General features: G+C 44.4%; 1 protein-coding gene across 4 annotated transcripts in view; it reads right to left on the minus strand.

Moving 5' to 3' along the window:
- DHX16 (DEAH-box helicase 16) overlaps positions 1–12,454 on the minus strand; it is a 119,620-nt gene that overhangs the window by 51,510 nt on the left and 55,656 nt on the right. For all 4 annotated transcript variants that reach the window (XM_085854531.1, XM_085854532.1, XM_085854533.1 and 1 more), the window contains 8 exons: positions 10,251–10,461; positions 7,233–7,331; positions 5,861–6,013; positions 2,258–2,398; positions 1,982–2,144; positions 507–625; positions 290–357; positions 10–172 (listed from right to left, as the gene is read on the minus strand). In XM_085854531.1, coding sequence (XP_085710657.1) covers positions 10–172; positions 290–357; positions 507–625; positions 1,982–2,144; positions 2,258–2,398; positions 5,861–6,013; positions 7,233–7,331; positions 10,251–10,461 — 1,117 coding nt within the window. The remainder of the gene's footprint in view (positions 1–9; positions 173–289; positions 358–506; positions 626–1,981; positions 2,145–2,257; positions 2,399–5,860; positions 6,014–7,232; positions 7,332–10,250; positions 10,462–12,454) is intronic.

Raw genomic sequence — 12,454 nt, forward strand, 5'->3', positions numbered from 1 at the left:
AAACGGCACCTGGTTATAGATGTTGAGGAGGACAATGTGGTCTCCTCCAGGCAAAAAAAAGTTGATGCGTGCATTGTCCGCATGCACGACCTTGTCCTTGGGCCGGTAGAATATAGCATTGTTCACAGACAGCATGGCCGTTATTGTCAGGATCTCTTCGGAACACTTGTACCTAAGAAACGATACACAGGCCTACAATTGCACTTCCAATCTGCTTCATGGAAAATGAATCTGATGCTTGGCTATCAATCACTTCAAAATAAACTGAAGACAAACTCGAATCTCAAACCTTTCTGATGCTAGGATCATCTTTGACAGCATCGGATCCAAGGGAAACTCTGCCATCCTCCTACCCATCTGGTGTGGTGACAGAGACACGCAATGTGCACTCATTCTCAAATCCACTCCTGCCATCCTCCAGCGGATATTGAAAGCAGCATGGTTGACTTCAAAGCTCTTTCAATGCCCGTGAGGATTAATGTATAGAAATATTTTTTCCTGTTTACCTTGGTGAGTTCCCCGAGGTGATTGAGGGCTCCCAGGGCATAGAGTTGTTCGAGAGCAAGTACTAGAGTTTCATGTGGAGGAGGGTCCATGAAGTCAAAGTGGATGAGATCATTTATCCCTGCGTGCAGGACACAATGTTCTCACCACCTGAAAACTAGAGTGCACAGATACTACAAAACGATACAAGTGTGATGTAAAAAGGAAATGAGTATTCCCATTAACTGTACTTACAGAAATAGATCAATCAATGGAGGGATATGATAGTGTAAGACAGGTATGTATGCAAGTAAAATAAAAGACTCAAGTAAGGGTGACATCAAACGACATTGGAAAACTCGATAAAACACCCAATATATTATGTAGTACACAGACCGTCATGACAACATACTGCAGGGTAATGACAAAAAGGCCAACTCATGACCTTTTTATCATGACCATGAAAGGTAAGGGATTAACTCTAATGATCACATTCTTTCGGATGAAATAAACTTACGAGCAAATGGAGAAAAACTAGGCAAATAAAGGAATTGTTAATTAGCTTACTAAGGCTGAAGCACAAAACCAAATAGTGGTGAAGTCCCATTGAAATAAAAGCAGCCAAAGAGGGGGAAAAAAAATGACTAAAAAGTAAATTTGACTGGAAAACTACAAACACCTCAAAAACAAGAAGAGCACTCGGTGGAGCGCACAACTCTGCCAGGGCGAACAGTTTACATTTTGTATCCCACTGATAGGCCGGATCAGCATCAGTACTTTAACCAAAATCATCATCCACCAAGTTTTGTCATAACCCGTCCACAACTTTTTGAACTATTGTGCTCTATATTATTTTTGGCCTCATCTCTCAATGGTGACAAATCACTTTAAAAATGAAAAAAAAAAAAATCAAATATCCGGATTCGGACCTTCACCAAAATTGAAGCAATTTGTCCACCAAGTTTTGTCTGAATCCGTCCGTAACTTTTTGAGATATCCTGCTCAGACAGACAAGTAACAATAGCAAAAAAGCCTCACAGATAAAGTTACAGCCATAAAGGGAAGAGCAAGGATGGATGAAGACACCCCCTTTCTGAACAGCAGAGTAACGATCACTTTGTCTTATCTTCATCATCCACGTTTCGACAATCAAACGCTTGCAAGAGATGCAAAATGACAAGTGCCATAAATTTGAGAGCAGATTTACGAGGGTTCACTCTGCAACACAGGGCCCAAGGGCACATTTGCACAATTATGTGACACAAATGGCCAATGCCTGCTACTCATCAGATAATGAGTTTGTGTGCATAGGATGTGAAGCATGACTAAAACTGGCTTGGTTTGTGACAAAGTGGAGCATTAGGTGCAACTCATTCATTCACTTTGCTTGTTCAGACACCTTGAGCGTTCACACCGGTACATCCTTTGAGTGCAATGAAATAACCAATTATATTTGTACACAACCAGCAATAGTGAACCAAAGGGAACAGAGCCTCACCTAGACTTTTGAGGAGAAGCACCACATTGCCCAGGTTTGTACGCTGGATCTCTGGCACGGTCGTCTCCTCCATTTCATGCTTGTAGGCCCAGGCGGTGTAAAGGCGAAAGCACTTCCCAGCTGCCACACGGCCTGCTCGCCCCGCTCGTTGATTGGCGGATGCCTGTGGATGATGGCCGATGCGTTTTGAAGCGGGATTTCGGTTCCCATTAATAAGCCTTCGACACTGGTCATCTGTAGTTGGAGCAAGCAATGAAAAGAATGGGTTTTGTTAACCTTTGAGCAAGGTGTGACGATGAGGGACTCCATGCCTGTGCGAGCGTTGTAACTTTTCTGCTTGCAGAAACCTGGATCGATCACGTATATGATGCCATCAATGGTAAGGGAGGTCTCAGCAATGTTCGTTGCGATTATCACCTGCAGAAAATAAGCCTAAGCAACACACTGGGCTCCGCAATGCAAGCTCTCACATACCATTCTCATGGTAGTTATGGAGATACTAATTATCCAAACTGAATGCTTCAATATAAAAGCAAGCGCATGCAAAGCACGTATGACGCACGCACGCACGCACGCACGCACGCACACACACACACACACACACACACACACACACACACACACACACACACACACACACACACACACACACACACGATGCAATGATTGTTAACAGTACCTAATAAATTATTGACGAACACCTGAGAAAAAGCCTCAATTCTCTCCAAAAGTTAGTGTCTTCTTCCCAAAGGGCTTTGGAGAGAAAATAAACAGACTTATCAGACACACCAGCTATTCAACATGCCAGCACAGAATCCCATGTGCATTCAGAAGCTGCCAGTTAGTAAAATTCCATGCAGAAATTAAAGTTTATTCCAATCTGAGCTCGGTTTGAACAAAGGTGTTGAAATGTGGAGGCAAACCTTCCAGGTGGACGGAATATCCGAGTAATCACAACATTGTCAAAAAAAATTAAAATAGAATTAAAGCATTTAATCACATCTCACACAAATAACAAAGAACATCGCACACACACTTCAGCCACATAACCGCTGTTCAGTTCTAATAAGTAAGGGGAGCATTCTATAGTCGAGCTCAGCTTGGTGATTGAGGAGATGGTGAAAGCAGTAACACTGAAAAACAGCTCTTCTTTGCATGAGGCATTGCAGGAAGCCAGACATTAAAGTTTAACCAATCACACAATGCATTATCTCCAGTCCTTGAACATTTCCACTCAAATTGTAAATTTTAACAGCTTTCAACCAATGTAGAGTTTAAGCTCCACTGAACATACCAGGTTCCTAAGTGACAGTGTTTCTGGAAAACCAATTTTGTGTGTTTCAAAAAAGATGGGCAAAAGAACACAAACAAATGAGATAAGGGTGAACAGACAAAGCTGCAGGAATGTTAAAAGGAGGGGAAAAAATACATTAATAAATATGATCATGGAACGACAAATTATTGAATGACTTGAGGGAGGAGCACAATAAAATGAACGCAATGAGACATTATTACAGACAAGCAGGTACCCATATAAATTCAGTGTAATGCAAAATGTAACTTCAACAATATTATGAAAAAAGTTACTTGATTAAATCAACCCGCACCCACACCCCAAGTCCTCAACCCCCCCTCCCCCACCCCACCCCAAATCCAAGGCTTCAAAATTCTCTCCCCAATCCCAACTCCATCTTCCCCTCCACTTTTACTTGATGTTCTTCAAAGCAAGAGCTGTTAGTTACATCATTACCTCAGTAGAATGGCCTAATTGTGTTAACAAATCATCTTAAACAAATGATCTCCTTCATGACACATATATATATATATATATATATATATATATATACACACACACACACACACACACACACACACACACACACACACACACACACACACACACACACACACACACACACACACACACACACACACACACACACACACACACACACACACACACACACACACACCAAAACGTTCAATTCACAATCTCATGAAATTCTGTAATCTGTCATGTGTATTATGATATAGACTAGTGCGTGCCCGTACATGTGTGGCCGTACGTGCAAAAAAAAAAAAAATATATATATATCTTTCAAACCGCGTGCCAGAAACAACCACACAGGATGTTCCTTCGCTCTCGTAAACGACGACTGGATTGGGGCATTGTGTTTATCTATAAATGCGCACAAGAAATCGAGAAATTATTAGAATACAGTAAGTCATCACTATCCGGAAGTCCGTACGTTATAACCCGTAATGGGGAACGCGCTCTAACTTGGCCATAACTTGCGAACCACTTGTCCGATTAATTTCAAACCTTTTGAAAGGCAAACAAACAGATTTCTGGAATTATAGCAAGATAGAAGATAGATACTGTGGGTGCAAAATGCCAAGCAACGTGTCCTGTCATTGGTAACTGAGGATCTCTTCCCCAACGGCCACACCTACGCAGCAACGCGTCCTGTCATTGGTAACTAGATGGCGCCCTTCCCCATCGGCCTCGCCTACGCAGCGTCGTGTCTTGTCATTGGTTTGGTAAATAAATGGCCATAACTTGGGAACTACTTGTCCGATTAATATCAAACCTTGAAAAGGCACGTCCTCAGGTCCCCAGCAATATACCTGGCAAGTTTCAATTAGATCGGACCAGTGGTTGTCGAGAAACAGCGGTCTCATGCACGCACGCACGCACACACACACACACACACACACACACACACACACACACACACACACACACACACACACACACACACACACACACACACACACACACACACACACACACACACACACACACACACACACACACACACACACACACACACACACACACACACACACACACACACACACACACACACACCTGGAATTATCGATAGATGAAAGGAAAAGTAGATAAAGCAGTGAAAGCTTAAGCTAGAGATTTGAAACAAGGAAAGGGTGGTCATGAGCACTTGGTGGCTATACAGCTGTGATCTGATATGTTTGCAGTTGGAAGGCTATAATGAACAGCTAATTTATAGTTACAAAAAGAATCTCATGTTGTGAATACTTTCAGTAGATTTGGCACAAACGAGCAGACACATGAACAAATTAGAACAAGCACTCGGTAGAGGACATACCTCCACCAGGTTGAACAGTTTACGTTTTGTATCCCACTGATAGGCCAGATCTGGATCCGGACATGAACCAAAATCGAATCGGCTTATTCTTGTCACCTAACCAACTCATCCACAACTTTTTGAGATTTCATGCCATACATTGTTTTGGCCCCATCTCTCAATGGTGAAGAATCACTTCAAAAATTAAAAAATTCACGCATCCGGATCTTCGCCAAAATCGAATAAATTTGTCCTCGTCAGACACTGAACCTGTCCATCAAGTTTCGTCTGAATAAGTCCATAACCTTTTGAGATATCGTGCTATATATCAGTTTTAGCCCAATCTCTAAGTCCAAATGGTAAAGAATCACTTTAAAAAATTCTCAGATTCGGATATTCACAATCGAATCAATTTGTCCTCGTTAAACACTCAACCTGTCCACCAAGTTTTGTCCAAATACATCCATAACTTTTTGAGATATCATGCTTTATAGATCGTTTTTTGGCCCAATCTCTCAAAGGTGAAGAATCACTTTTAAAATTCTAGTATCCAGATCCAGATCCGTATCTTCACCGAAACCTAATAATTTTGTCCTCATCACACACCCAACCTATCAAATTTCGTCTGAATCTGTCCACAACTTTTTGAGATATCCTGTTCACAGACAAACACACAGATAGACAAACAGACAGACAGGGGTGAAAGCACAGCCTCCGTCCACCTTCATTGGAAAAGGTAGTAAATGCTAGAAGCGAGATGATAAAACACCTTGCGTGCCCCGGGTGGTGTCGGCTCAAAGATCTTGGCCTGCATGTCCGACGGCAGGTTCGCATAAATCGGTAGGATGATCAGCTCCGCAATCTTGGAGCCCAACCGTCGAGATTTCTCCTGCAGCATCTCGCAGCAAGCCTCGATCTCTTCCTGAATTAACATGCAAGAGCATCACAAAATACCATGACACGGCCAGTCCCATTACAGACCTGAAGCAGCTTGGTGGAATTTCTGTTTACTTGGACAAATTAATGTCAAAGAAATTGATTACATTTTGAAAGCGCATCGTCCTGTTCTGCATGGTGTATTGCTCGACACTTTACCATAACAGTTCTCTTCAAATGTAACTTTCAAAATTAATGAAGATGTAAAATCGGTCACAACTCTCACCAGCCGGAAGTCAGTACATTATTTTTCAAATAAAAGTTTTAACTGACTTACAGGATAGCCGTCCAAAGAAAAATAATAATACAATTACTTATACTTAACTAGCTCTCCTGTTTTTGTTTGCCCTCACCGATTTCAATACTCCGCCACCCTCTCCCATCCCCCTGCTCTTCCAGATATTCCAAACAATCTGCCTCCCCCACCTTGTCCTAAAGCTCAAACACCCCAATCCCCTCACCCACATCTCTGCACCTTCTCTCCCTCCCTGGCTCTTTCACACCAGAAAATTTCAAAGCAACCTTGAAAAACTCTCCGTCCAGGTATACTTCACCTTGTGCTTTCACAGTCCCAGCTCTTGTCAAAGTGGTGATGTTGTCACTGATTGAAACTCCCTTCCCCACAGCCCCATCCCTCTGGGGCCTCATGGAATATTTATTGCTTTGTCTCCCTCCTCAACAACCTGCTTCTGTGTTCGGTCTACCTCCACCCTCCAAACCTACTCCCAAATGACAATTCATCAATGAGGCTCTTTCCTCAAACAAGGATCCTTTTGCTGTCCTGCCTCCCACATCAAATCTCAAAATCTGTGGAAACTTCAATTGTTCCGCCGTGTGCAAAGCACACTTATGAAGAACAGTATACCACTCTTCTAAGGCAGCCTACCATGGCATATCTTTCTGCAGGATTGAAATAAATAAACAAAAAAAGAAACCGTTCATCAACTACCTGCAACATATATGTTCATGCAAGAAGGTCTCACACTCTCACTCTGCCTTCCATAAAGTTCAGCTGTCAAAACCCCTTATTTCGATATTTTGTGTATCTGTGCAAACCCCGCTTATTCATACCACCAATGATTAAATTGGATGTACATCTGGAATAATCTTTCATACCTCATCGGGGTTTGGGCTTCATGAGAGAAAATGCAAAATGTTTCTCAACGAGTCCCAAAAGTAATGAAAGAAAACATAAAAAAACAAACCTGTCCCGTGAGGAACACCAGGATGTCCCCCCGGGGCTGCGTGACATGTATTTGCAGCACAGAGACCACGCAGGCATCCAGGTAGTCAGCTTCCGGTGCCTGTTAGGCGGCGTGTCCAAATGGTCGTCACCCAAACAACAACAAAAAAAGGACAGGTAGATAACATAAGGTGAACAACGATTGCACAAAGTCAAAGTTGCTAATCTGTCACATCATAGTTTATATTCAACTCCTCCTCCTCCTTCATATGCAGCACAAGGCTGCAGGTAACATCATGAGCTGAGAGTGCAGCAGTGCCACTCATATCACCACCATTACCTGTCCACTGGTACCAATTTCGTCATTACCACCGATATTACCCCTATTACCAGTACACTGGTACTCATTTCGTCATCACCACCGATATTATTACCACTGATATTATCCTGATTACCAGTTCACTGGTACTCATTTCGTCATCACCACCGATATTATTACCACCGATATTATCCTGATTACCAGTACACTGGTACTCATTTCATCATCACCACCGATATTATTACCACCGATATTATCCTGATTACCAATACACTGGTACTCATTTCATCATCACCACCGATATTATTACCACCGATATTATCCTGATTACCAGTACACTGGTACTCATTTCGTCATCACCACCGATATTATTACCACCGATATTATCCTGATTACCAGTACACTGGTACTCATTTCGTCATCACCACCGATATTATTACCACTGATATTATCCTGATTACCAGTTCACTGGTACTCATTTCGTCATCACCACCGATATTATTACCACCGATATTATCCTGATTACCAGTACACTGGTACTCATTTCATCATCACCACCGATATTATTACCACCGATATTATCCTGATTACCAATACACTGGTACTCATTTCATCATCACCACCGATATTATTACCACCGATATTATCCTGATTACCAGTACACTGGTACTCATTTCATCATCACCACCGATATTATTACCACCGATATTATCCTGATTACCAATACACTGGTACTCATTTCATCATCACCACCGATATTATTACCACTGATATTATCCTGATTACCAGTTCACTGGTACTCATTTCGTCATCACCACCGATATTATTACCACCGATATTATCCTGATTACCAGTACACTGGTACTCATTTCGTCATCACCACCGATATTATTACCACCGATATTATCCTGATTACCAGTTCACTGGTACTCATTTCATCATCACCACTGATATTATTACCACCGATATTATCCTGATTACCAGTACACTGGTACTCATTTCGTCATCACCACCGATATTATTACCACCGATATTATCCTGATTACCAGTACACTGGTACTCATTTCATCATCACCACTGATATTATTACCACCGATATTATCCTGATTACCAGTACACTGGTACTCATTTCGTCATCACCACCGATATTATCCTGATTACCAGTACACTGGTACTCATTTCGTCATCACCACCGATATTATTACCACCGATATTATCCTGATTACCAGTACACTGGTACTCATTTCGTCATCACCACCGATATTATTACCACCGATATTATCCTGATTACCAGTTCACTGGTACTCATTTCGTCATCACCACCGATATTATTACCACTGATATTATCCTGATTACCAGTTCACTGGTACTCATTTCGTCATCACCACCGATATTATTACCACCGATATTATCCTGATTACCAGTACACTGGTACTCATTTCATCATCACCACCGATATTATTACCACCGATATTATCCTGATTACCAATACACTGGTACTCATTTCATCATCACCACCGATATTATTACCACCGATATTATCCTGATTACCAGTACACTGGTACTCATTTCGTCATCACCACCGATATTATCCTGATTACCAGTACACTGGTACTCATTTCATCATCACCACCGATATTATTACCACCGATATTATCCTGATTACCAGTACACTGGTACTCATTTCATCATCACCACCGATATTATTACCACCGATATTATCCTGATTACCAGTACACTGGTACTCATTTCATCATCACCACCGATATTATTACCATTGATATTATCCTGATTACCAGTACACTGGTACTCATTTCGTCATCACCACCGATATTATTACCACCGATATTATCCTGATTACCAGTACACTGGTACTCATTTCATCATCACCACCGATATTATTACCACCGATATTATCCTGATTACCAGTATACTGGTACTCATTTCATCATCACCACCGATATTATTACCACCGATATTATCCTGATTACCAGTACACTGGCACTCATTTCGTCATCACCACCGATATTATTACCACCGATATTATCCTGATTACCAGTACACTGGTACTCATTTCGTCATCACCACCGATATTATTACCACCGATATTATCCTGATTACCAGTACACTGGTACTCATTTCGTCATCACCACCGATATTATTACCACCGATATTATCCTGATTACCAGTACACTGGTACTCATTTCATCATCACCACCGATATTATTACCACCGATATTATCCTGATTACCAGTTCACTGGTACTCATTTCGTCATCACCACCGATATTATTACCACCGATATTATCCTGATTACCAGTACACTGGTACTCATTTCGTCATCACCACCGATATTATTACCACCGATATTATCCTGATTACCAGTACACTGGTACTCATTTCGTCATCACCACCGATATTATTACCACCGATATTACCCCTATTACCAGTACACTGGCACTCATTTCGCCAACCTCAGAAGTACAACAGGCTGAGTCAACACCACTTGGTGTTCATTCAATGGGAAAAAAACAGGGGCTCAAACACAGGACCCGAAGATCCCAAGCCAGCCACCCGAACCGCTAAGCCAACACAAGGCTTTTACATTAAACTGTCCATCTCTACTCTTCATGAAACTTGGCCTTGAAGGCCATCATCATCCTCAACCCAACTTGCAACTCCACCAATATATGACATGAGAAGAGAATCGAAATACGCCCACCTTGGTGTAATAAATATCCACTGGGAATCGGCGACCAGGAATGCGAAAAATAGGTGCATCATCAAAATACAAGGAAAACTTTGTGGTGTCGAGAGTGGCACTGGCAACAAGGACCTTGAGGTCCGGTCGGAAACGCGCAATGTCCTTGATGAGGCCAAAGAGCACATCTGTATGGATAGTCCGCTCATGAGCTTCGTCAATAACGATCACACTGTGAGAGTGGGGAGGAGCACACACAGAGGATGTCATTCAACATCATATCCCATACCATGCCAATTAGCACATTTCTAAGCCGCATTGTCAGGAGACAATATGTGTGTGTGTGTCTCGTTGGTTGTTAGCTCCATATGCAGGTTTCAGAAGGTGGAATGGAGCCCTCCCATGTCTCAAAGTATCAACTCTGTCTGTGTGTGTGTGTGTGTGTGTCTGTGTGTGTCTGTGTGTGTGTGTCTGTGCCTGTGTGTGTGTGTGTGTCTGTGTCTGTGCCTGTGTGTGTGTGTGTGTCTGTGTCTGTGCCTGTGTGTGTGTGTGTGTCTGTGTCTGTGCCTGTGTGTGTGTGTGTGTCTGTGTCTGTGCCTGTGTGTGTGTGTGTGTCTGTGTCTGTGCCTGTGTGTGTGTGTGTGTGTGTGTGTCTGTGCCTGTGTGTGTGTGTCTGTGTCTGTGCCTGTGTGTGTGTGTCTGTGTCTGTGCCTGTGTGTGTGTGTGTGTCTGTGTCTGTGCCTGTGTGTGTGTGTCTGTGTGTGTGTGTGTGTGTGTCTGTGTCTGTGCCTGTGTGTCTGTGCCTGTGAGTGTGCCTGTGTGTGTGTGTCTGTGCCTGTGCGTGTGTGTCTGTGCCTGTGCGTGTGTGTCTGTGCCTGTGCGTGTGTGTCTGTGTCTGTGCCTGTGCGTGTGTGTCTGTGTCTGTGCCTGTGTGTGTGTGTCTGTGTCTGTGCCTGTGTGTGTGTGTCTGTGTCTGTGCCTGTGTGTGTGTGTCTGTGTCTGTGTCTGTGCCTGTGTGTGTGTGTCTGTGTCTGTGCCTGTGTGTGTGTGTCTGTGTCTGTGCCTGTGTGTGTGTGTCTGTGTCTGTGCCTGTGTGTGTGTGTCTGTGTGTCTGTGTCTGTGTGTCTGTGTCTACGCGTGTGTGTCTGTGTCTACGCGTGTGTGTCTGTGTCTGTGCGTGTGTGTCTGTGTCTGCGCGTGTGTGTCTGTGTCTGTGCCTGCGCGTGTGTCTGTGTCTGTGCCTGCGCGTGTGTCTGTGTCTGTGCCTGCGCGTGTGTCTGTGTCTGTGCCTGCGCGTGTGTCTGTGTCTGTGCCTGCGCGTGTGTCTGTGTCTGTGCCTGCGCGTGTGTCTGTGTCTGTGCCTGCGCGTGTGTCTGTGTCTGTGCCTGCGCGTGTGTCTGTGTCTGTGCCTGCGCGTGTGTCTGTGTCTGTGCCTGCGCGTGTGTCTGTGTCTGTGCCTGCGCGTGTGTCTGTGTCTGTGCCTGCGCGTGTGTCTGTGTCTGTGCCTGCGCGTGTGTCTGTGTCTGTGCCTGCGCGTGTGTCTGTGTCTGTGCCTGCGCGTGTGTCTGTGTCTGTGCCTGCGCGTGTGTCTGTGTCTGTGCCTGCGCGTGTGTCTGTGTCTGTGCCTGCGCGTGTGTCTGTGTCTGTGCCTGCGCGTGTGTCTGTGTCTGTGCCTGCGCGTGTGTCTGTGTCTGTGCCTGCGCGTGTGTCTGTGTCTGTGCCTGCGCGTGTGTCTGTGTCTGTGCCTGCGCGTGTGTCTGTGTCTGTGCCTGCGCGTGTGTCTGTGTCTGTGCCTGCGCGTGTGTCTGTGTCTGTGCCTGCGCGTGTGTCTGTGTCTGTGCCTGCGCGTGTGTCTGTGTCTGTGCCTGCGCGTGTGTCTGTGTCTGTGCCTGCGCGTGTGTCTGTGTCTGTGCCTGCGCGTGTGTCTGTGTCTGTGCCTGCGCGTGTGTCTGTGTCTGTGCCTGCGCGTGTGTCTGTGTCTGTGCCTGCGCGTGTGTCTGTGTCTGTGCCTGCGCGTGTGTCTGTGTCTGTGCCTGCGCGTGTGTCTGTGTCTGTGCCTGCGCGTGTGTCTGTGTCTGTGCCTGCGCGTGTGTCTGTGTCTGTGCCTGCGCGTGTGTCTGTGTCTGTGCCTGCGCGTGTGTCTGTGTCTGTGCCTGCGCGTGTGTCTGTGTCTGTGCCTGCGCGTGTGTCTGTGTCTGTGCCTGCGCGTGTGTCTGTGTCTGTGC

This window comes from Eptatretus burgeri, chromosome 14 (assembly GCF_056783735.1).
Source record: "Eptatretus burgeri isolate ZD-2024b chromosome 14, Ebu_testis_v1, whole genome shotgun sequence".
Lineage (NCBI taxonomy): Eukaryota > Metazoa > Chordata > Myxini > Myxiniformes > Myxinidae > Eptatretus > Eptatretus burgeri.